General features: G+C 45.1%; 1 protein-coding gene across 1 annotated transcript in view; it reads right to left on the minus strand.

The window, feature by feature from the left end:
- The window catches only part of TMEM132C (transmembrane protein 132C), a 296,615-nt gene that overhangs the window by 93,797 nt on the left and 176,438 nt on the right, over positions 1 to 26,380 (minus strand). The window contains exon 4 of the mRNA XM_055549947.1: positions 5,202 to 5,385. Coding sequence (XP_055405922.1) covers positions 5,202 to 5,385 — 184 coding nt within the window. The remainder of the gene's footprint in view (positions 1 to 5,201; positions 5,386 to 26,380) is intronic.

The following is a 26,380-nucleotide window of genomic DNA, read 5'->3' on the forward strand; positions in this document are numbered from 1 at the left end:
GTTAGCAGTGGCTTCAGTGGATCTTTGTTCCCTGACCAGGGATCGAACCTGGGACTCTGCAGTGAAAAGCAATGAGTCCTAACCACTGGACCACCAGGAAATTCCCTTGGATTTCATTTTAGCTAAATCACAGGTGCAAAGATGCTACTTTCAAATAAGATGATATTCATAGACACAGCGGGGGATGGGGGTGAAAGGGGGTTAGGGCATCAACACCTCCCACTGGCTAAAAACCCCACCAGAAGCCAGAGGGCAAGGGAGGCTAGGGCTGTGGTCTATATGGGTCTGCACCCAGGGTCCAGAGCAGGGCAGAGCAGGGCAGAAGAGAGGGGCAGACCCTGCTATCTCTTTCCCCACAGTTCTTTCCTGCTGCACTTTCCGCCCTGCAGCTCCAAGCATCTCTCAAACCTTAATGAATCTCCGTGACACCCTGGAGAGGTGAGGATTAAGATCATCACTTTGCAGGCCCGAGAATAAGTAGCAATTTCTCCTTTAAACAGCCCAAGTGATAGCCACTTTATTTTAAATTTGATTTTATGCAGAGAGATATGGGCACAATCCAGGAATTTTGAAAGCTTGATGGAAGAAAAAAACCTCCAAGTTCTCACCATATTTCAGGGGTCAGGGAATATTTCATCCTAAGTTTGCAAAGGTAGAAAATGATAATCATTTGAAATTCTTAAAAATTCTCAGTAAATCTTGCCACTTCCCAGGAAATTCAATCCAGGATAAAGTCACCTGGGTCCTGGAACAAAGGGCCTCTTCTGACACCTGCCAAAATTAGGGGCTCCTGTTCTTGCTGGCATAAAATTTAGCTTTATATGTTTGTAAAATTTACTTATTTATTTGTTTTTTGGCTGCACCATACAGCTTGTGGGATTTTAGTTTCCCGACCAGGGATTGAACCTGGGTCCAGGCAGTGAAAGCACCAAGCCCTAACCACTGGACCGCTGGGAAACTCTCCTGGCTTTGTATTTTTAAATAAACTGCAGGGAGAAGCTTTGCAATGTGAACAGAACGGAAATGGTTACACACCATCCCCTTGTCCGGCCTTATTCATCTTCATGTATCTTCATATATCGCCATTCATCTTCTCACGACTGGTCTTAGTGCTTAAGAAATAGCTTCTTATTTGCTGTCTGTTGGCCCTCTCACCCACAACCCCCTCGAGTGCCAGTCCTCCGAGTGAAAGACCTGTTTGTTCACTGCTGACTCCTCAGGATGGACTACAATGTACACCCACAGTGTCTGCACATCGTAAGAGCTCAGGGTGAAGTCAAGTGGATTCTGCATCGCTTTACCCTGAAAAGAGACCAGCATCTCCACATCTGTGCTGCCAACTTGCAGAAACTGCCACATGGAGGTCTGCACCTGGCCTCTGCTCACAGGGTCTCAACTAGACACATGAGTACTTTTTTCTTACATCAAAGAAGAATGGAAGCCCAAGAACTAAAGTTATGGCTCCAGCTCCCAGTCTGTGCTGGCCCCAGACTGCCCTGGACAGCCTTCGGTCCTGGTCTCCACAGCCAGACCCCACCCCCTCTCCTGCCTCAGCTGATGTTAGCGCTTTGGGCGGGGGGGAACTGGAGGGGTGGGAGATGCTCAAAGCCCATGGAACTGGACCCAGAAGCTTTCCTGCCCCTGCGGAAAGAGAGGATCACATCACTGAGTAAGTGACAGCGGGGTGGACAAAAGAAGGCTTTGCAGGGCCAAGTTCTCGACTTAGGATGCTGCAAGGGGTGGGCAGTGTGATTCAGGGGGCTCCTTCTCGGAAGGATCAGTCTGCTAGAGAGTTGAGGGCCCTCTCCTCTGCTCCTTCCATCTCATTTATTCACGGGGAGTTGGAAGCTGCTGCTAAGTGAGGCAGAAGGTCACTGAGAATCTCATTAATGGACTCATGGCTTTTTTCCTGGGTTTAGGAAGGGGCTTGGGTGGCTCAGAGGTTAAAGCGTCTGCCTCCAATGCAGGAGACCCGGGTTCAATCCCTGGGTCGGGAAGGTCCCCTGGAGAAGCAAATGGTAACCCACTCCAGTATTCTTGCCTGGAGAATCCCACGGACAGAGAAGCCTGGTGGGCTACAGTCCATGGGGTCGCAAAGAGTCGGACACGACTGAGCGACTTCACCTTCACCTGGGAAGGCTTGATTCTAAGAGAACTTCCCCAAAGAGGCCCATTTCCAGTTTGGTAAACATCTATTTTGCCTTTCTGCAGTTTGCTTTTCTTTAAAATGAGCAACAATTGGGGGAATTCATTTATTTCAAAGACCAGCCCATTGCCTCACTGGCTGCTAAAGGTGACCTAAAGACTTGCCTCTTATTCAGTTTTTTTTTTTTTTAATGTCTCATCTTTAGTCAAGCTGCAGTTTAATTTGCTACTTTCTTCCAAATAAAAATTTCTATTTCAGCTGCCTATTAATGTACTAAAGTTTATTCTAGAATAAACTTTGAAAACACAGAAAATAAGAGAATAGAAATTCCTCCAAACTGATGCTTTTATACTCTTCGTGCTAATACAGTTCCTAATTGTCCACATCTCTTTGCAGAGTTGAGGTTAAATTGTACATTCGAGGGGAAGAAAAATGATGACATCACATGAGTTCAAATCTAGCCATCAGAACTCTGAACTCTACTCCACTGTGTGGTCAGCCACCCTGTGGTCACTTGGATGCAGACAGTTTGAATTCTTTTACAGTTTTTTGCAAACGATAGGATTCTGGGTGTGTAAGTCATCATTTCGTTTTACCTTAAAGGTATTACAAAATCACAATAGCAACAATAATAATACCTTGCTTCAAAGAGGGGTTTCTTGTGGCCAAAATAATATCTCATATCCTAATAATGACTTTAGTTTTCACAGTATCTGGATGTCTTATCTTTTTGAAATAGGATAAAAACGAGGCACTTATAGGCTATAATTTATGTTAACATAGGGCTGCAAATCTTCTCTCTAAAGGGCTAGATAGAAAACATTTTAGGGTTTGTGAGCCAAGAGGCAAAACTGAGTATATTAACAAACTACTTATATAACTGTTTAGAATGTATCTATTTGAAAATGAAAAAGTCATTCCTAGCTTGCATGATGCACAAAAACAGGCAGAAATTGAATTTAGCCCATGGGCTATAGATTGTTGAGGCCTTTTCTAGGACTAGAAAAGTCAAGAGAACTCTATGGTAGAGAATACCTCCTATGGGTATGTCCGTTGCTATGTCTGACTAGCATCCATTCCTCCTTTCAGTGGAATCAGATTTTCCCATCATGCCCCATGCCTACCAGCTCTTAGTCTGATTCCAAACATGCTCCAGGGGAAGGTATTCCCCAGGCCAGGCCAATGAGAGCATCACATTTTGTTTGGCTTCCATGATTGGCTTCCCAGGTTGGATACATGATCCAAGCCAGCCAATCAGTTCCAATCAGAGCAGTCCTAAGAATTTGCTTGACTGGTTGGCAATGAGTTTTCACTCTTTTCCTGATGGATATGATACTGTGAATATACCAGCCTGGCACTACCAGGAGCCCCCTTAGGGACAGAGTCTCCTGGACACTGATTCTAGCCAAGAAGAGCACAAAGCTGACACGGGACAAGGAGCCACCTTCCATGATGACATCATTTGCACACACACTCACACACACACTCCATACTTGATACTCAACCTGTGCTTCACTGACCAGAGGCACTGGCATAACTTAGGAGCTTTAACAAAATACCCAACCCAGACCTCCTAAACAAGAATTTGCATCTGAAGAGAATCGTCAAGTGACCTATATGCACGTTAACATCTGAGAAACACTTTTCGAGACTTTTAAAGTTACCTGAGCTGGTGAATTCATCATGCTTAAGCCAATTTGAGTTGGCTTTTCTGTCACATGTAACTCAAAGAATTCTAAATGATATATTTCTTAACCTGGTGTCAATAAAGCCTGCTCATTCCAATTTCTAATGCAATTATTCACTCAGTTGTGTCCCATTCTTTGAAACCACATGGACTGTAGCCTGTCAGGCTCCTCTGTCCATGGAATTCTCCAGGCAAGAATACTGGAGTGGATTGCCATTTACTTCTCCAGGGGATCTTCTCAACCCAGGGACAGGTCAAGGGTCTCACACATGGCAGGCAGATTCTTTACTGGCTGAGCCACCAAAGCTGAACAGAAATTAGTTTTTGAACATCCACACCAGACTCCATGTTCGTGAAAGTGAATTCTGGCAAAAACAGTTGGAGCTACACTTCAGAACACTTTCCCCATGCCTTTGAAATGCCATCCTCTTTACATCTCCTAGAAGGGGGTCTTAACACTTGTGCACAAGCCTAGGAATGGCTCTTGAGAATAGTTTCAGGGCTTGGCAGATGTGGGTGAGTGATCCTTCTAGCCCCTTACCATTCTCTCTCTCCCTTCCTCATTTCCAGCTGTACAGGGAAGTTGGCAACAGGGATTTGAATGTACTGTATTTGTGCTGTGTTCTGTTTGTGTCAATTATATGTTGATTTCTTGTGCAATGAGACAGAGACCAGGGTAGTCATCTAACTTTTCCTCTGCACCTATGTTTCCCAGCCCTCTTGAAATCTGATGGGGCCATGGGGACTCTTTCTGTCCAAGGATGTGTGTGAAAGTGTCATTTGTAATCTGTTGGCCATTGCTTAAAAGAGCTTGCATGTGACTCGGACTGTTTCTCTGTCTTTGCCTCCAAGAAGGCTGTGTTGTTTCTGCCGTTTTAGCTGCAAGATGATGACATATCCATCAGCCTAGATCCCAGAGGGACTGCCTGGAACAGAGCCCCCTGTCATCTAAGCCATGTAGTATAAGCAAGAACAGCCTAGGTTGCATGAGGAACCTAAGATTTGGGGGTGGTTTACAGCAGCAGCAAACCACACTCATCCTAATAATGTAGTGGCTTAAAGCTCCTTATAAAAGGGGAACAGAAATAAAAAGAACTGGTGTAGAGTTCGAGAAGAAAAATAAGTAAATACTATATATCTGGCACAGGGAAATGGCAAATGCCATAAAGCGAGTATAAAATTAGCTGAAGTTGAGAAAGGCTGGATTAATGAAAAGTAGCGACTTCCAAGCGGGTAGGAAGATGGAAAACTTTGAATGCAAACATCCCATAAAACAATTGCAGCCAACATCCTGGAGAAGCTAAGAAGGAAATCAAGGTGTAATCAGACAGCTGAATGCAGGTGCATCCATGCTCGCAAAAGTCTTACCATGGCCAAGGGCACGATGCCAACCAGGTCCTTCTGGCTGATGAAGATCTCTGACACTGCGATGTCCGTGGTCCCCCTCCGTGGGTATTCCACTTGCCAGGTGATGGGCTGGCTCCCTGAGAGGCTGCTGAAGCTGGCGATTTCAAAGTTCATCTGCACAACCTCATTGAATAAACTGCTGCTTCTGGAAGAGAGCAAAGGAAAAGAGCTTTAAGTTGACTTTGTTTGGTGGCAAAACCTTTCAATCCCTTGGCTCACTCCCTCACAATTATAACTAGAGTACAGGATAAAGAAAATGCCTTTCAGGCATAGCACCGGGGACTTGACACGGCTTCCCTGGTGGTTCAGAATCTACCTGCAGTGCAGGAGACCAGAGTTCAAGCCCTGAGTCAGGAAGGTCTCCTGGAGAACGGAATGGCTACTCACTCCAGTATTCTTGCCTGGGAATTTTCATGGACAGAGGAACCTGGCAGGCTACAGTCCATGGGGTTGCAAAGAGTTGGACATGACTGAGGGACTAACACTTTCACTTTTTTCTTTCATATGTATTTTTAGCAAGCTTGTCCCAGCAATTCTGATGCTTCGGAAATGGCCGACAGTACAAAGATCTTATTTTTCACATGACAAAAAGAAGGCCCAAGTAGCATAAATCGCTCATGCACAACCACACAGCTAGTTAGAGGCAGAAAAAGCTGAATGTAGAATCTCCCATAGATTTAATTATTTTAGGTCCATCACCTGGTTTCCATTGCTGTTGTTTTTGTTTTAGTCGCTGTGTCTGACCCTTTTTTGTGACCCCATGGACAATAGCCCACCAGGGTAAAGCCTAAAACATTCATTATCTGGCCCTTTAGTCCAAAAGTTTACTCTGTCCATGGGCTTTCCCAGGCAACAGTATTGGAATGGGTTGCCATTTCCTTCTCCAGGAGTTCTTCCTGATGCAGAGATCAAACCCATGTTTCCTGCATTTGCAGGAGGATTCTTTACCACTGAGCCACCTACATGAATCTGAGCAAACTCTGGGAGAGAGTGGAAGATAGAGGAGCCTGGCATGCTACAGTCCATGGGGTTGCAAAGGGTCGTACACGAGTTAGAGCAAGACTGAGCGAGAACCACGTCTTCCAATTCCCAGCTCTGTGCTCTCAACAACATTCTCCTCTAATTCAGTTGGGGAGTTGAGTATGGAATTACAAGACACCAGGAGAGTTTCTCCTGGGCAGAGATGAGCAAACTGTGGTCTGTCGGCCAAACCCAGCCTGCTGCCTGTTTTTTTGTAAATAGCTTCTTTGGAATCACAGCCCTGCCTACTTCTTTGTGTTTGTCTCTGGCTGTTTTTGTGTTAATTATGTCAGGTAGTATATATCCTTAGGAGCCTAAAGTATTCATTATCTGGACCTTTACTGGAAAAGTTTGCCAGCCGTTGTTTTATGAGGTTAGAGAAGGGAAAATGGGAGAGGTTTTCTGGAGCTACTGAATCAAAAGAATCAATATTGGTGGAAACAAGAAAGAAGGGCATACCAGGCATATATCTGGGTTTGTATGGTGGGCCAGGGAGATTTTTCTGACTTTTTCTGACTCCATGGACTATAGCCCACCAGGCTCCTCTGTCCATGGGATTTCCCAGGCAAGAATACTGAAGTGGGTAGCCACTTCTTTCTCCAGGGGATCTTCCTGACCCTGGGATGGAACCCAGGTTTCCTGCACTGGCAGGTGGATTCTTTACCACTGAGTTACCTGGGAAACCCTGAAGGCAGGCTGAGGGACCCCCAGTTGTCTTTGCCTCTGTGCTGAATATTGTTATAAGTGGTGGGTCAACAGTTAGCATTTTTCTCAGCTGGCAGCTACTGGGCATGCCTTGCGCTTTCAGGTGAATTGAGGGGGATTTTCCATGGCACATCAAGAAAGAAATGCCAAAGATGGTAACGCTGTATCTGAAGCATGTGCTGGTACCACTGTCAAGAGTGGTGGAGAACCTTCCCTTTGCTGGGGATGACCATCAGTTAAGGATGCACGTACTCAATCTTCACAGCTTGCCCAACAGCCAGAAAGTTTGCTCCTCATTCTGTTACCCTTAGCCCTGCTCACTGGCTGGGATGAGAGGTTACCAGCAAGGTTGTTGTGCCAACCAAAGCACCTGGCGGGACTCCTGAATCTCCCTTCCAGTACTCTGGGCTGGAAGAGGGGCCCTGAGGATAGCAATTTCTGAGATGCTGGCTATCCCTTTGGGAGGGCAAACAAACCCAGTGTCTGGAACCTCAAGTCATGGTCTGTACAACATCAAGGGTGATTACTGGGACTTCCCTGGTGGTCCAGTGGCTAAGACTCTGAGCTCCCAGTGCAGGAGGCCCAGCTTAGATTCCTAGTCAGAAAACTACATCCCGCATGCTGCAACTACGAGTTCGCATGCCACAACTGGAGATCCCACACGCCCAAAGGAAGATTGAAGATCTTGAGTGCCACAACTAAGACTTTGCACAGACAAATAAACAAACTTTTTTTTTTTTTTTAAAGGGTGAATTATTTGCCTTGGAAAATGAGCGAGACATGTCTGGAACCTGGAGTGTTTCCAAACTCGGAGACCTCTTGGTGTTCTTGGTTCAGCAGGTAAGGCCTGCAGGAATCTAGGTCTGCTCAACTTCTAGACATCCTTCCTGCAGGAATCTAGGTCTGATCAACTTCTAGACATCCTTCCTGTACACTCTGGCCAGCCTCTCCTTTCACTGGGCTAAAGACATCTCTCATTTCAGGGGTTTTCACCTTGCCTTCTTAGCAAGAACACTCATCCTTGGTATCTCCTTATCTTCAGAAGAGCTGGCCACTGGCTGTGCTTGCTGAGGGACACAGCTGTTGGTTATTTGACAGACCATTCAATAAAATTCACTTTTTGAGTACTGCATGTGGCCAAAATCCAGTTGTCCAAAGATCCTATTGTGGCCCCGAAGGAACGCTCACACTGAGAATAATGCTGGAGAGTTGGCCATGTGCCTTTAACTTATCTCTGTCTTTGGGTGGAAGACCCCTGACCTAAATATGATGTAGTGTGGTGATTTCCAAACTGTGGTCCATGGGACCCTTAGTGTATACCCAGGGTACGTGACGATGCTGGCTATGGGGCTGAAATTGGTCCTTAAGACACTCCTCTCCTCCATATCACAACCACTGCGACTAAAGCAGATTCAGTGATACATGTAAATATTGGGCATCCAAGGAGTAGTTTATTTTTTTTTAATATTTATTTATTTTAATTTTAATTTTTGACAGCACTGGGTCTTAGTTTCAGCACGTGGGCTCTTTCATAGCAGCTTATAGCTGTCTCTCTAATTGTGGCCCATGGGCTCAGTAGTTGCAGCAAGAGAGCTTGGCTGCCTCATGGCATGTGGGATCTTAATTCCCTAACCAAGGATGGAACCCATGTCCCCTGCGCTAGAAGGTGGACTGTTAACCACTGGACCACCAGGGAAGTCCCAAGAAGTATTTTACTGAAGAATGAAAAAAGAAAGGAAGTGGGAAAAGGAAGGAGAGAATAGAATCTGTGACTCTATGGGTTCTATTCTCATAAAGTGTAGAGAGTAGAACCTGTAGAAGATGACCCATGACTCTTTCAGGGGAACATAGCCAGTGTCATGACCCCTATGCTGTCACCTGCCAAACAGACTTTTTGAGCGTAAGGTCAAAAGGTCATCTGTTACTGGCATCAGCTGTTACTGGCTGGGTTACTTTGCGCAACTCTACCCTCTTTCCCCTACTTGGCAAGTGGGAACTCAAATCCTTTCCCTTTCATGGAGTTGATATGAGGGTTAAATAAATGAGCAAATATGTCTCAGGCACTTAGAATAGAACTACGAAACATCAGTAAATATGAGTTCTTACTGTTTTTAGCAGGATTTGACACTATGTTCCTTCTCTGTGACTTTAGATTTAGTCTAAAGCCACCTTTAAAGCATACCTCTTTAAGAACTTCCCTGGTAGTCTAGGGGTTGAGAATCTGCCTTCCAGTGTAGAGGACACAGGTTCAATCACTGCTCCAGGAATTAAGACCCCACATGCTGTCGGGGTAACAGCCCAGGCACCACAACTAGAGTGGCCTACATACCACAATTACTGAGTCCAAGAACTCCAGAGCCCGTGTGCTGCAAAAAAGACCCAGCACAGCCAAAAAACAAAACAAAAAAAACATGCCCCTATAGGGCTGGTCTAGGAGTTCCCTGAGAACAAGTCAGACTGTAGATGTTGATTCTCTGCCATTCTTCATGAACTGGAATCCCTTCAGATTTGTATACAGTGCATTTACTCAGTAGCTATTCCTGTCAGACATGATGCCATGGTATGATCCATTTTGCTAGCAGATGGGACCAAGAAAAGAAATCTGTCTGCAATTCTGTCTGTGGCTGTGCTTTCCTCCTCTATCTGAGCCAACCAAAATCTTTGTTAAGCTTTTGCCTTGGAGGAACAAAGAACCCTTCATGCCAGCCTACATGGGGCTTATGATATTGTTGGAGTAATAAAGAGAGGAATTTAAACATTTAACTGACTCCAGAGAGTGACCAAGAACGATCACTTGCAAAATCAATAGTGTAGATTTACTATAGTAACTCTCGAAAGAAATTTTCAAAACTGGCTTAAAAAAAGCTCTTACTAAAAAACAAATAAATTCCCCTAACAGTCACAATAAAGTTTGGACTACTGGAAACCCAATTTACCAAACCTCTTAGTTATTGAACTCTGTATTGTAAGAAAATGAAGTCTTGGTGTATCTTAAGAAGCCAAAAGGACTTTACTTCCCCACTATAGGGTGTAAGGACTTTCAGCTTCAAAGCCATCAGCCAATCTTGACAGCTTAATGACTGCAGAAAGAAATGAGACAAACAAAATGAAGAAATCAACCTTACTATAGGGAAGCAGCTCCTAGAGAACAGAATAATTTGGCTCAGGCTTTGTTTTATTCATTTTACTTCATGTGTATTTCATGAAGGCAAAGGACACATACATCCCCTCTGGGAAAGGTTTTATTAGATAGTTCCATTGACCCCACCATCCACATGAATGCCCTGATAATCTCTGGAAGCTCTCCATAGTGCTGAAGTATATTAGTTTGGCTGCAAGTTGCAAGTAACAGAAAACACCTTGGGCTGACCGACAAAGAAATGCGAACTTAACACATGTCTCAAAATTACTAGGAAGTGTGGAGAAAAACATGGAGAATAGGTGGGAGAAAAGGAAAGTTACAAGATAATGAGAAACTTGGATAAAACCATCTCTAGATGGGACACCACTGCTGATGCCAAAACGAATTTTCTACTGTCCTTGGTGCTTTGCATCACTAATCCCACATTCAAAGTGCTGAGTGGGGCTATCTGATTGGCTGAGCTGAGATAACATGCCCGAATCCAATATGTCAGGACAGTGAGAAAGGATTTGATCTGTTACTGAAAGAGTCATCTCTTCCATTCCTGTTCCCTGCAATTAGCATACAAGGCAGAAATCAGAATGCAGGATAACGATGAAGGGCAGAGGCAGGGGTAAAGCTGTTGAAGATTGCCCTGTTTCCAGACACCCTTGGATTAGACTGAGCTCAGACTTAAATTCTTTTCCCTTCTCTCTATCCCAGTCCCCACAGCTTAAAAATTTATAGGCACAGGTAAATGTGGAAGGATGAGGGAAGAGAATACTTTACTGCAAATCATATTGATGCAATGACATTGCTTCAAAGGAGAATTGTAACCCTTAAGGAAGTAACCTGAGCCTTCCCTTTCTATAAAACGAGGGCTCTCAACCTTTGCTGAATGTTATGATCATCTGGGGAGATTAAAAAAAAATAACGATACTCAGGTCTACCCTGGACCAATGGAATCGGAATTTCAAGAGATGTCATTCAGATGGTAGTATTTTTAGAGCTCAGGCAATTTTAATGTGTGGTCAAGGTTGAACATTACTGCTCCACCAAAAAGGGCTCTCTCCCTCTGTGATCACCAAGCATTTTGCTCCTAAATGGTTATGATTAATATTACTTTTTTGCTTCCTAGTGTCTACACAGCAATTGTATCAGACAGGTGTTCCAACAATGGACTCTGAAATAAGACACACTTGGGTGTGAATTCTGACTCTGCTCTTTAGTAGGGGTGTGATATGGGGCATTAATGAACCCATATGGGAACTAACAAACCCACTAGTTCTCAACTTTGATGACAATCTGTTATTATATGGCAAAGGGGCTTTAACAAATTCTAAGGTCTGGGTCCCACACCAAGGATCTTCTTTCACTGGCCTGCAATGGAACCTGGGAACTGGAATTCTTAAGGACTTCCCAGGTGATTCTCAGTCAGTGCATAAATGCTCAGTCATGTACGACTCTTTGTGACCCTATGGACTATGCAGTCTGCCAGGCTCCTCTGTCCACGGGATTTTGCAGCAAGAATACTGGACTGGGTTTCCATTTCTTCCTTTAGGGTATCTTTCAAATCCAAGGATCGAAACCATGTCTCCCTAGTCTCCTGCATTGCAGGTGGATTCTTTACTGCTGAGCCACCAGGGAAGCCCCCAGGTGATTCTAATATGCAGCAAAGTTAAAGAATCCCTAACTTTACCGGTAGGAAAATTGGTTTCTTGATCTGTCTTAAGCCATCATTATGGGGCTGTTGCAAGGATAAAAGGTAGAACATGTGTAGAGCTGAATACATACAATAGCAACTATCCATCAAACGGTAGCTCTTGTTACAGCAGTATTTCTCCTGTTCAATAACCTCACTGGACTTGTATATCTTTGTCCTCCTAAGGCCATGTGTCCTGGGATTTGCTGAACACAGTAGATGGGCAAAGATAAGACCTCCTCTGAGGTCCCTGGGTCCTGGTCTAAGCATCTTCCCCAGGCAGCCAGTATGGATCCTGCTGTGCCCTTGAATTTGACTAGACTGGATCCTGTCACTTGTTTTTCTTTCTTCAGTATGGTGGGTCAGCGTGAGCACATGTTTTTTGGAATCAAAGTTCTGGATATGAGGCTCACACTGAACCTCGAGACATGAGTAATCATGTTACTCTCTAACATGATCACTAAGAGAAATGTGGACTTCCCTGGCAGTCCAGTGGTTAAGATTTCACCTTCCAATGCAAGGGGTGTGGATTCAATCCCTGGTCTGGGAGCTAAGATCCTATATGCTTCTTGGCCAAAAATCCCCAAAAAACAGAACAAATTCAACAAATTCAATAAAGGTGTCAAAAATAATCTGCATCAAAAAAAATCTTTAAAAAATTAACAAAAAGAAATGAGTTGGTGAGATGGATCATAGGTAAGCTGAATAAAAGCATGGACCAGGTGGTGCCCTTGCTAGGTGGACAGAAAGAGCATGGAAGATTCTAGTTCTTCTAGACACCAACTGTGTGGAAGTCTCCCACAAGGGCTTCAGGGAGCCCTTAGCCACACAGTTGAGGATTCAGTTGTGGTCACACACTCCTGCTGGCTACTATTTTCCTTGCTGTGGAACCTGAGGCTTACATGGACCCAAGATATGAGGAATGTGTAAAATATTATTTCTCAAGCTGTTGAAGTTTTAGCTTAATTTACATTACACTTTTGGAAGTGCAGCTGCTAAGAGAGCCTCAGAGATGCAGGTAGAAGAATCCTGGACTTACACACTGTGCAGTAGGCTCTTAAGTTGTTTCTGAGTCTTTGCAACCCCGTGGACTGTAGCCTCCCCAGCTCCTCTGTCCATGGGATTCTCCAGGAAAGAATACTGGAGTGGGCTGCCATGGCCTCCTCCTGGGGATATTCCTGACCCAGGGATGGAACTCACGTCTCTTGAGTCTCTTGCATTGACAGGTGGGCTCTTTACTCCTAGCACCACCTGGGAGGCCCTTAGGAAGTATAGGTGCTAAGAGGGCCTCAGAGATGCAGATGGCATAACCCTGGACCTACACACCGGCCAGCAGACTCTTAGGGCTCTTTAGCATCTGGTTGGCTTGCTGGTGCTGCCATGGTGGTCCTTACTCTACAGGGAAAACACTGAGTCCATCCCTTGGGTCCAATCAGGCCATGAAGATGCCCAGATGCAAGATCATGTGGAGAGACAAATGTCCAGTTATCCCACCCCCAAATTATTGTATCAGATAAATATAGCTCCATAAAAGTGCCTAGGAAAAACCAACAGAGGAATTGCCCAGAAATTCCCATTTACTGAGAAATAATAGATGTTTCAAGATGGTAGATTTGGGACTGTTTGTTACACAGCAGTGGATAACACATGATGGCACTGACTGATACAAGTCTTTCACTTGATTCCCAAGGGACCCTGGCATCTCCCGTGTATGTTTCCAGCAGGGTACAGCAGAAGTCAAATAGGGTTATCTTGAGATGTCAGGGGCAGGGAGGGCCTGAGAAGGAGCCTACTCCACTTCCCAGCCTCCTAAGGTCTGAGAAGTACATGAAAGCAATGGAATTTTCACCTGGTTCCAGGCAAGGTTACTGAAGTTAGTATCTTGCAGGAAAACATGTCATGGAAAACACCCTCAGAGACTAGGCAGAAACATGGAAACCTTGTGAACATCAGCACTGAACCATGACCACATCCCAGCCCCAGAGAGCATTACTGTAGATGAAACGTATCAGCCAGATTATCTGAAGACCTAAGGCTCCCTCACAGTTCAAAGCCTCATCCTTCCCACTCGGGTCAATTTTGAAGAAAATGGGGCAGAGTTTGAAAGACTACCAATTGAGTTTAAACCTGAAATGCCTTCAGATCAGATCAGAACAGTCGCTCAGTTGTGTCCGACTCTTTGCGACCCCATGAATCGCAGCACACCAGGCCTCCCTGTCCATCACCAACTCCCGGAGTTCACTCAGACTCATGTCCATCAAGTCAGTGATGCCATCCAGCCATCTCATCCTCTGTCGTCCCCTTCTCCTCCTGCCCCCAATCCCTCCCAGCATCAGGGTCTTTTCCAATGAGTCAACTCTGCCCATGAGGTGGCCAAAGTACCGGAGTTTCAGCTTTAGCATCATTCCTTCCAAAGAAATCCCAGGGCTGATCTCCTTCAGAATGGACTGGTTGGATCTCCTTGCAGTCCAAGGGGCTCTCAAGAGTCTTCTCCAACACCACAGTTCAAAAGCATCAATTCTTCAGCCTTCTTCACAGTTCAACTCTCACATCCATACATGACCACAGGAAAAACCACAGCCTTGACTAGATGAACCTTTGTTGGCAAAGTAATGTCTCTGCTTTTGAATATGCTATCTAGGTTGGTCATAACTTTCCTTCCAGGGAGTAAGTGTCTTTTAATTTCATGGCTGCAGTCACCATCTGCAGTGATTTTGGAGCCCAGAAAAATAAAGTCTGACACTGTTTCCACTGTTTCCCCATCTATTTCCCATGAAGTGATGGGACCGGATGCCATGATCTTCGTTTTCTGAATGTTGAGCTTTAAGCCAACTTTTTCACTCTCCACTTTCACTTTCATCAAGAGGCTTTTGAGTTCCTCTTCACTTTCTGCCATAAGGGTGATGTTGTCTTCATATCTGAGGTTATTGATATTTCTCCCGGCAATCTTGATTCCAGCTTGTGTTTCTTCCAGTCCAGCTTTTCTCATGATGTACTCTGCATATAAGTTAAATAAACAGGGTGACAATATACAGGCTTGACGAACTCCTTTTCCTATTTGGAACCAGTCTGTTGTTCCATGTCCAGTTCTGACTGTTGCTTCCTGACCTGCATACAAATTTCTCAAGAGGCAGATCAGGTGGTCTGGTATTCCCATCTCTTTCAGACTTTTCCACAGTTTATTGTGATCCACACAGTCAAAGGCTTTGGCATAGTCAATAAAGCAGAAATAGATGTTTTTCTGGAACTCTCTTGCTTTTTCCATGATCCAGCGGATGTTGGCAATTTGATCTCTGGTTCCTCTGCCTTTTCTAAAACCAGCTTGAACATCAGGAAGTTCACGGTTCACATATTGCTGAAGCCTGGCTTGGAGAATTTTGAGCATTACTTTACTAGAGTGTGAGATGAGTGCGATTGTGCGGTAGTTGGAGCATTCTTTGGCATTGCCTTTCTTTGGGATTGGAGTGAAACTGACCTTTTCCAGTCCTGTGGCCACTGCTGAGTTTTCCAAATTTGCTGGCATATTGAGTGCAGCACTTTCACAGCATCATCTTTCAGGATTTGAAATAGCTCAACTGGAATTCCATCACCTCCACTAGCTTTGTTCATAGTGATGCTTTCTAAGGCCCACTTGACTTCACATTCCAGGATGTCTGGCTCTAGGTCAGTGCTCACACCATCGTGATTATCTGGGTCGTGAAGATCTTTTTTGTACAGTTCTTCTGTGTATTCTTGCCATCTCTTCTTAATATCTTCTGCTTCTGTTAGGTCCATACCATTTCTGTCCTTTATCGAGCCCATCTTTGCATGAAATGTTCCCTTGGTATCTCTGATTTTCTTGAAGAGATCCCTAGTCTTTCCCATTCTGTTGTTTTCCTCTATTTCTTTGCATTGATCGCTGAGGAAGGCTTTCTTATCTCTTCTTGCTATTCTTTGGAACTCTGCATTCAGATGTTTATATCTTTCCTTTTCTCCTTTGCTATTCGCTTCTCTTCTTTTCACAGCTATTTGTAAGGCCTCCCCAGACAGCCATTTTGCTTTTTTGCATTTCTTTTCCATGGAAATGGTCTTGATCCCTGTCTCCCGTACAATGTCATGAACCTCAGTCCATAGTTCATCAGGCACTCTATCTATCAGATCTAGGCCCTTAAATCTATTTCTCACTTCCACTGTATAATCATAAGGGATTTGATTTAGGTCATACCTGAATGGTCTAGTGGTTTTCCCTACTTTCTTCAATTTAAGTCTGAATTTGGCAATAAGGCATTCATGGTCTGAGCCACAGTCAGCTCCTGGTCTTGTTTTTGCTGACTGTATAGAGCTTCTCCATCTTTGGCTGCAAAGAATATAATCAATCTGATATCGTTGTTGACCATCTGGTGATGTCCATGTATAGAGTCTTCTCTTGTGTTGTTGGAAGAGGGTGTTTGTTATGACCAGTGCATTTTCTTGGCAAACCTCTATTAGTCTTTGCCCTGCTTCATTCCGTATTCCAAGGCCAAATTTGCCTGTTACTCCAAGTATTTCTTGACTTCCTACTTTTGCATTCCAGTCCCCTATAATGAAAAGGACATCTCTTTTGGGTGTTAGTTCTAAAAGGTCTCGTAGGTCTTCATAGAACCATTCAACTTCAGCTTCTTTAGCGTTACTGGTGAAATGCCTTAGTAGGCTTGAAATGAACCAGATGAAGTTCTCTGCCTCTAGGCAGAATGGGAGCGTAAGGCAGACCTTGGATTCACTGACAGAGAAATAGAGTTGTGTATATATGCACACTTACATATATACAGTTTGCACAATGGATTTGTAGGTTGGAAACACACCCACTACAGTTGTTGCTGCTACTGCTAAGTCACCTCAGTCGTGTCTGACTCTGTGCGACCCCATAGAGGGCAGCCCACCAGCCTCCCCTGTCCCTGGGATTCTCCAGGCAAGAACACTGGAGTGGGTTGCCATTTCCTTCTCCAATGCATGAAAGTGAAAAGTGAAAGTGAAGTCACTCAGTCGTGTCCGACTCTAGCGACCCCATGGACTGCAGCCTACCAGGCTCCTCCGTCCATGGGATTCTCCAGGCAAGAGTACTGGAGTGGTAGTGGAAGTTAAATATTGCAGAGCAAGTGCTTTTTAAATTTATGTTGGCTCTGCTGGGTCTTTGTTGCTGTATGCAGTCTTTCTCTAGTTTGGCAAGTGGGGGCTACTCTTCACTTCATTGTGGAGCACAGACTGTAAAGTGACAGCTCAGTAATTGTGGCATGTGGACTCAGATGCCCTGTAGCATGTCGGATCTGCCCAGACCAGAGATTCAAACCTATGTCCCCTGTGTTAGCAGGTGGATTCTTAACCGCTGGACCACTAGGGGAGTCCCAGAGTAAGTGTTTTTTGAGGGACCATTCTAGCCTGGCCCTAGGATCAGCAATGCTTTTATCTCCAAGATCCTGATAATACAATGCCCCTCTCTCTTCATTATTGCACCAATTTCTTTCTCTACTATTTTTCTCTCTAGTTTATTCCACTCAAAGCCACCAAGCTCCCCTCTACCTTAGTGCCTTTGCACATGCTTCTCCCCGGACATCTCTGACGTTCACTCATCACTATCTTCACCCTGTTATCCACGGCTCAGCCAGCCACTTTATCTACATCATCACACAATGCTTTCTACATTTATACGCATTGGGTCCCTCACCATCTGCCCCTCTACCCTTTCTCTACTGTGAACTCTACGAGAGCAAGGACACTGCATTGTTTGCTGTGATATCCTTGTGATACATCATGGTGCTGACCCTCAGGAGAAGCTCAATAAATATTTGTTGAATGAATAATGAATGAGTGATGCTCCCCAAGCCAGGTTCCCTGATATTCACACTCTTCTTTCCTTCCACTAGTCAGGTTAAAATTCATTTCGACGCAAGAAGGGAGAAGGAGTCCCCACTTAGTTGAAGAGGAGGGGAGATGCAGCCTTTGACGCTATCAGCCTTCCCAGAAGGGTTGAACTCCTTCCAAGAGAGAAGCAAAAAGCAGAGCCCATTGGAGCCCTTCCAGGAAAGACATGCTCCAAGGTCCACTACTAAAACTTTGCCTTTTCCAAATACCACAGAAGACAGAAATTGGATCCACTCCAAAGCTTGCTATTGAATTTTATGCCTGCTGAGCACCACTAAATACATAATGAAGAGGCTGAATTAACTATGCAAAAGTATAATTTACAGTTAATGTCTGTAATTGATGAGCTGAGGGTCTCTGTGGCAGCATGAACAGCCAAGACTAAAAGGACTAGAGGGGATAAAGGAAAGTTTTATTTTTCAAATAGAAAATAGGAGCATGCTCCACTCACCACCCAACCTGTCTGTCCATTCATCCATCCGTCAAACACTTAGCAAGCTCCCCTCTTGTGCCAGGCATGTGCTTTGGTACTTGAGATACACAAGTGAATGTGATGTGGTCCACAGTGGCTCAGAGACCTCCGCGAGTGTTCCTACAACCTCTGATCAATTCCTCATTTATTTGGCTAAAGACACAGTGGGGAGACTGGCCAGATGTGACATGTCTTGGAGCGGCTTTGTTCTGGTCCCCATTCCCCTCTGTAGCATCCCACTGCCCTGGCGTCTTCTAAGCAGGTAGGGTTCCAGCTGAGTTGAGAAGGTAGTCTGATTCTCACTCTACCACTTCTTTCTGGTTTTGGGGTCCATATCATCCTCATTCTGAAAGAATGTATACTCACAGTCTCTGCTCTTCTATATAATGTCTTCAACCCCAGCTGCATGTCAGAATAACTTGGTGAGCTTTTCCAAAACACCAGTGCTTTTCAAAAACACCTTCCTCACTTCTCTTCAGATGGTCTCCGGTGTGCCTGGATATCATTTTTTCCCTAATAAAGCTTCCAAGGTTATCCCCATGTGAAACCAGAGGTAAGCAGAATTATTCTGCCAGGGATTGAGGGAGGAGAATTGAATAAATATAGTCAAAAACCTTCCAGTTATAAGATAATTAAACACTAGGATGTAAGGTATAGCATGATAAATATAATTAACACTACTGAATGTTATAAATGAAAGTTAAAAGAGAAAATACTAACAGTTCTCATCAAAAGGAACTATATATATATTTTTTTTATATATATATTGTTTCTTTAATGTTGTATCTATACGAGATGACGGATGTTCAGTAAAACTATTCTGGGCATTGTTTCATGATGTATGCATGTCAAATTATCATGTTGTATACCCTGAACTTTTACACTGCTGTGGAGAAGGGCATGGAAACCCATTCCAGTATTCTTGCCTGGAGAATCCCATGCACAGGGGAGGTTGGCAGGCTACAGTCCACAGGGTCACACAGAGTCGGACACAAGCCACTTAGCATGCACATGTCAATTACATCCTAATAAAACTGGTAAAAAAAGAGAAATTCTTCTCATATTTTAAGGGAGTAGTTTCAAATACAGAGACCTTACTCTTCAAGCACCAAGACCACAATCCCATCCAAAACACATATGCAGAGCCAGGTTCTAGCATCCTGGTCCCTCATCTCTGCCCTGGGTTCCCCAGTGCTGCAGGAAGCTCCACCCATTAGACTCTAGAAAGCATCACTCTTCTGGATGCTCTTTGCATTGGAGTCAGCAGTCAGAAAACTGAGCCTGTGACAGGAGTTCTGTAAAGGGGATTTAATTCTAGTTATCAAGGTTTGGGAGGGTCAGAGAGGTCAAATGGGAGATGGCAAGGCAGTCAGAGACTATCAATGGGAAAAGATGCTCCTCCTTCCAGGATTAATGGCCAAAGGGAGAAACTGGTGACCCCAGGAGCTAGGTCACTGGGGGAGAGCTGCAGCCAAGTCAAGAAACGCTTAGCAGGAGAAGAGCCAAGGAGACAAAGGACCCACTGCCTGAGACACCAAAGGAAGCAGGGAGGACAGCAAAATATTCTGACTTCTTTCTTCTATCCTATTTCGATCTCTCACTGGTGCCTCCCACTGGCTAAACATCACCATAATTCAGTTGGTGAGGGATCCTGGCAAATAGTTTGGAGGATCACAGAGCAAGGGAAGGGCAGGGAAGGGATCTGAGACCAAATAGGCAAACAGCCAGCACACACTCCTAGCATGACTCCCGCACAAGCAACAGCAGCTCAGCAGAAGGTACGCTCACATCCACTGCAGAATCTGCGGATTGTTTGGCTCGACTGAGAACACAGTGTCAGTGATCATCCAACAGATGTTTAATGAGCACCTATTATAAGGACCTGGCACTGCCCCTGTGTGGTGATGCTGAGTGAGAAACCCAAGGTTCTTCTCTTGAGACTGGCTTTACTGTAGGATCAGAGAGATGGGCGATGACAGCAAGATGTGTTGAGGACTAGGATACAAGGACAATCAAGTGCGATTCCTGACACTGCCATAACTCAACCAAGAGGGTCAGAGAGGGCTTCCCTAAAACGGCGACATTTGAGCTCAGGCCTGAACTCTGAGTGGGCGTTAAGTCAGAGGAAATGAGGCAAGGGAATTTAGGAAGAGGGGACTTTGTGGGTGGAGTTCTTTTGGGGATCAAAAGAAGACTGGTTAGAGTGCAATGAAGCTGGTTATAGACATATCCTAACATCTGGGCAGCAAGCCATAATTCAGTTGGTGAGGGAGCCTGGCAAATAGTTTGGAGGATGGGCAGGGAAGAGATCAAACAGGCAAAGAGCTGACATACGCTCCTAACATGTGCGTGAGTGCTAAGTCACTTCAGTCGTGTCTGACTCTGTGCGACCCCATGGACCGTAGCCTACCAGCCTCCTCTGTCCATGGGATTCTCCAGGCAAGAATACAGAAGTGGGTTGCCATTCCCTCCTCCAGGGGATCTTCTTGACCCAGGGAGCGAATCCAGGTCTCCTGCATTGCAGCCAGATTCTTTACAGTCTGAGCTACCAGCAAAGCCCAATGCTTTTTCAGATTCTTTCCCATACAGGTTATTACAAAGTATCAAATAGAGTTCCCTGTGCTATACAGAAGGTTCTTATTGATTATCTATTTTATGGCACCCCACTCCAGTACTCTTGCCTGGAAAATCCCATGGACGGAGGAGCCTAGTAGGCTGCAGTCCATGGGGTCACTAAGAGTCGGACACGACCGAGCGACCTCACTTTCACTTTTCACTTTCATGCATTGGAGAAGGAAATGGCAACCCACTCCAGTGTTCTTGCCTGGAGAATCCCAGGGACAGGGGAGCCTGGTGGGCTGCCCTCTATGGGGTCGCACAGAGTCGGACAGGACTGAAGCGACTTAGCAGCAGCAGCAGCAGCTTCCTAACTTCTCTCTCCCTTCACCCTTTTCCCTTTGGTAACTGTAAGTTTGTTTTCTATGTCTGTGAGTCTATTTCTGTTTTGTGCCACTTGGATGGACCTAGAGATGATCGTACTAAGTGAAGTCAGACAGAGACAAATATCATATGACATCACTTATATGTGGAGCCTAAAAAAATGATGCAAATTACAAATGAATTTATTTATGAATACATCTGGAGTCAATTCACGTCTGTCTGTTTACTGTGACCTCCTGAATCCAAGCCCTCTTCATCTTCCTCCTGGACCATTGTGGCTGCCTGTGCGCCTAGATTCTACTCTCTTGTTTCTCTACCACCTGTTCTCTTCCCAGGGGTCAGAGGGGGGTCTTTCTATAATACACACCTCTTAAGGCCATGTGCGTCTTTAAAAGCCTGCCTGGCTTCCTGTTGCAGGTGGAACATAACCTGAAGTCCTTTCCTTGGACCCATCCTCTCCCTCTGAGCTCATCTTTTGCCTTCTCTCCCTTGATCGCTATGCTTCGGCTGCACTGAGTCTCTTGTCTGCTCCACGAATATGCCAAGCTCATTCCCACTTTGTCTCTGCTGTTCTCCCTGGCTGCTCTTTGCATGGATGCCTCCCTCTTGGCACTTAACCAACACCTTCAAACACTTGGATGTGTAACTGAAACAGACATTTTCCAAAACCCATCCTCTGGAAATAGTCACATGACTAGAGTGTCATCATTGCATTTTTTTTTTTTAATTTGGAGGATAATTACTTTACAATATTGTGTGGGTCATTCCATACAGCAATGTGAATCAGCCATAAGTATACATATGTCCCCTCCCTCTTGAACCTCTCTCCAGCTCCCATCTCATCCCACTCCTCTAGATTACCACACAGCACCAGGCTGGGCTCCCTGTGTTATACAGCAACTCCACCCTGGCTATCTATTTTATACATGGAGGTGTGGGCTTCCCAGGTGGAGCTAGTGGTATAGGACCTGCCTGCCAATGCAGGAGATGTAAGAGATGTGGGTTCAATCCTTGGGTCAGGAAGATCCCCTGGAGAAGGGCATGGCAATCTACTCTAGTATTCTTGTCTGGAGAACCCCATGTATGGAGCCTGGCTGGCTAGAGTCCATAGGGTCATGGTGCATCTAAAGAGTCAGACACAACTGAAATGACTTAGCACGCACGCACAGTGTATGTAGTCTATGCTGCTTCTCAGTTCATCCCACCCTTTCCTTCCACTGCTGTGTCCATAAGTCTGTTCTTTACATCTGCATCTCTATTCCTGCCCTGCACATAGGTTCCTCAATGCCATTTTTCTAGATCTATATGCAATAATATATATATGTTATTATATATATTAATATATGATATGTGTTTTTCTCTTTCTGACTTACTTCACTCTGTCATTATTGCATTTATCAAGGTTGAAGGTATTATTTGGTTTTCCTTTGCTCAGTTTCTATCTTCCCCATTGAGATGTAAGTTTCTTAAGATGAAACCCTTTCTCCATCTTGTTATCTATTGTCCCCTCTCCCACAATGCCAAAAATAGTGTCTGGCAACACGGGAGGAGATGAATAAATCTTTATTAGTCAAATGAATATAGGTTCCTTTGTTGTAGCCTTCCAGCTTCAAGATCCGTGGAGAGCATTGCTGTTTGCATCAGCCGGCCATACTGCAAATTAACTTCTGTTCTTCTTAGCACCACTTATTGGTAACATCCCCCAAAGGCACATCCAACTAGTTAAACTGATTTGGGAAAGGCAAATCAGCTGAAGAAAAGGTGACAAGAAGGAAACTCACTTCTGGAGGTGGACTGTTAAAATGCAGAGCTTTGATAATTCATTCAGAATTTGCAGTTTGTCATTGCTCAATGGGGAAGTCAAAGGGGTAGCCCAGCTTGCCCTTACAAACCTTCCTTTTAGTTTCCAGAGGCCCTTCAGTGTCCTAAAGACAGGCATGGGGCCAAGCCTCCTCACCAAACCATCCCCTCTCAACTCGACTGAGTGTCTTTGCACCACTTGGCACTTCCAATTTCGGGAAAGCCTTTATTAAGTGCCCTGAAAGCACCCTTAATAGAAAATAAATGAGCAGAAAAGAACTACCTGCATCTGAGAGTCAAGTCCTCAGATATACGAGTGCCTTACACTGTGGGGATGACAAAGCACTTGACCAAATCAATGTTAACAAAGGGCTTTTAGTCAGAAGAGCCTGTGAGTGGTGAATTTAAGCCTGATGGGGTTGTCATGCTACCCATAAGGGGAAGGCGGATTCTTCAAGCCATGCTTCCCATCGTCTTGGGACCCAGAGATAGGACAGCCCAGTGTGATGGAACACTGGATTGGGAATCAAGAGATGGTCATAGCCCTGATAGAGTGGCTGCTTCTCCTTTCAGAGAGCAGCCACTTCATTTAATATGATTGAACAGCATGTCAGTTTCCTCTTGGAGAATTAACCTCCCATTACACCTGTGATGGGAGGGTACACCTGAACTGTGATGGGAGGGTAATTTCTGGTCATTACCCTTACCCCCTGGCCCCTACTCTAAAGATGAAGTGACTAACTCTTTCATTTTTCCAGCGCTGTACGGCCAACATGGTTTCTTAACCAGGCAGACACGCTCGTCTGGGACCTTGACCACAGTATCGCAAAGAAGAGAAAAAGGAAGGAGTGGCTGAATGGCTGACTCCGGCTGACCTCGCTGCCTCAAAGCCCCTACTCTGGTTACTACTGCCATTTCCTTTGTGTTTCACTGGCTGTAGCTGGTTCCATCCTTCTGCTTCTTCTGATCCGTGACCTCCTATTCTCGGTCATGCATTGCTTTTGCCTTAAGTTACCCAGATTCAGTTTCTCTTGCTCTGCAATCAACAACTCTGACTGAGACATCTGGTTGACCCTGGCCCCTCCTTGGGCCTCAGTTTCCACATCTGTTAAAGGAAGTAAGATGACCAGATAATCTCCGCACTATGTTTTCATACTCTGGACACAGTGGTGTTTATCCCACATCAGACAGACGTCAGCACTTCGGGAAGCCAGTGCCTAGAGAATCAGCTTCAGGAGACGTCTCCACCTTCCTCAAGTTACCTGGAAGCATCATCAAACCTTTTCATCTCTAAATGGTTCCTTGTGTTCTAACACCAAGGCGGTCTGGCTTGAAAGGTAGGCAGATGCCGTGAACAAACATCTCCCCTGGGAGCCATCACCAGACACAGCCAGAGAATCAGATATCAGGAAAAAATGTAGGGGATGAAAAAGTCAACGGAGGATCAAAACAATATTTCCCCACTCCGTTCTCTGGGGAGCAGTATTTTTCCTCCAGCTTTGCTGACCATTTTGACCCATCGTAAGAAAGGAATGCTTGCTGGCAAGCAGCTCTCCCTCTCTCCTCAGACGTAAAGGATGCAGCCACCAAACCATCAAATCTGGTTTCCCTCCAGCAGCCACGATGAAGAAAAAGGGGTGGGGGTGATTTTTCACATCAAAGGCACTGGAGTCAAACTATTTAGCTGAGGCACCCCAAGGGGACCTCCAATTTAGAAAAAATAAGAGCCATTCTTAGGTGTCTTGGAAACTGCCCAAAGAGAGAGCAAAGATGCTGAAATGAACCGCATCCTTTGAGAAATCAGTTTAAAGACTGCAATTTCATCTTAGAGTAAACTCCGTTTAGGTGGACTCCCCGGATGGAGGGCTGTGGGGAATTGAATAATACTGTGTTCACACTGGAAATGGAAACATCATCCTTGCTGAAAAATCATTTAAATCCCAGAGCCTTCGTCGCTGAAGGATGTTACAAAGCAGCCGCGACAGCTGTTCTTTTACTTTCCCCAATTCCCGCCTTGCTGGCCAGGGACTGCAGTTCTCAGTCCTCCAGCTGCAGGATGGGGAGGGCTTTGGCCACCTCCGCTTGCTCTGTGCAATGTGTATTCTTTCAAAAAAATCGCTACTGAGTGCCTCCAAGATGTGAGGGGATTTCTGAGGAACTGGGGACACAGCAGTGACAAAACAGATCCTGCTTCTCCTGGAGGTTTCACTCTACTGTGTAAGTTGCAGAGCTGGAGAGGAGGTGGGGATATTGACAAGAAACAGACCAGCGAGGGAATCAAAGCGACTGTTCACTGTGGATGGGAAGCATGTGACCTAGCACTGAATAAATGCTCAAAGACGGTAGCTGAAGCGTCATCTCACACCTCCCCCTCCTTGCCCTCGGCCTCCCAAGTTGTAGGGACCTGGCTGGGAGTTCTGTGCAGGTGATCCGTGTAACCTGGTGACTGGTGATGTTCTGATCTCAGAGGGGCTGTCAAAGCTGTTAGTGAGCTAAGAGTCCTCACTTGGCTGGATTTCTTTGTCCTTTCTTGTTTCCTCAACTGAGGGCTCAGGGCAAGCCTCCTACTGGTGGTACAGACAGGAGCCCCATGTCCTTCCCTGGACCTCAGGAGAGCCAGAGTTTGGAAGTTAGGCTCCTACCACACCAGCCAGCACTCTTTCCATGATTTTGTAGACAAGCATGAAACACTCCATCAGAGGGAGAGAAAAAAAATGCACAGGGAGGAACTCCCCTGGCGGTTCAGTGGTTGAGAGTCTATCTGCCAATGCAGGGGACATGGGTTTGATTCCTGGTCTGGGAAGATTGCACATGTGGTGGAGCAACTAAGCCCATGTGCCTCAACTACTGAGCCCTGTGGCCAAGAGAAGCCACTGCAATGAGAAGCCCATGCACCACAACTAGGGAGTAACCCCTGCTCCCCATAAACAGAGAAACCCCACGTGCGGCAACAAAGACTCAGTGCAGCCAAAAATAAAATAAATAAAAATTTAAAAACTTATAAAAAATGCATGGAAAGGAGTACAGGAGAGTGGAAGCTGATTGACAGGAACCATATTGATACATCTCCTCTCTTCAAAACTTTCCATTGAATTGGAAATGGGTGGATTAGGTGGGGAAATAGATGTGAGCCAGTAAAGCACCATGCTGAGTGTTTCCTGTCCATCAGCTCCCCTTGCCTCAAGACAGTCCTATAATGTGATCCTATTCAGCTCACACAGAACAAGTAAGGACACTTGTAAGAACAAGTAAAAGCTTTCAAACTGGGATTTGAACCCAGATCTGCTGGATTCCAATTCCCACACGGATGTCTGACACATCCAGGTGAAACCCACATTCTATTTCCTAAATGGTGTTATGCTGGGAAAGTGTCTCTCCATGCTGAGATCTGCAAAATGGGAGTGACATCACAGCCCTCATAGAGTTGGCCTGAATATTTAAAGCACTAGTCTTCTGATATATGGAAGAGTCCTAATATGGAAGAGATATGGAAGAAATATGGA

Source organism: Bubalus kerabau, chromosome 16 (assembly GCF_029407905.1).
Source record: "Bubalus kerabau isolate K-KA32 ecotype Philippines breed swamp buffalo chromosome 16, PCC_UOA_SB_1v2, whole genome shotgun sequence".
NCBI classification, from domain to species: domain Eukaryota; kingdom Metazoa; phylum Chordata; class Mammalia; order Artiodactyla; family Bovidae; genus Bubalus; species Bubalus kerabau.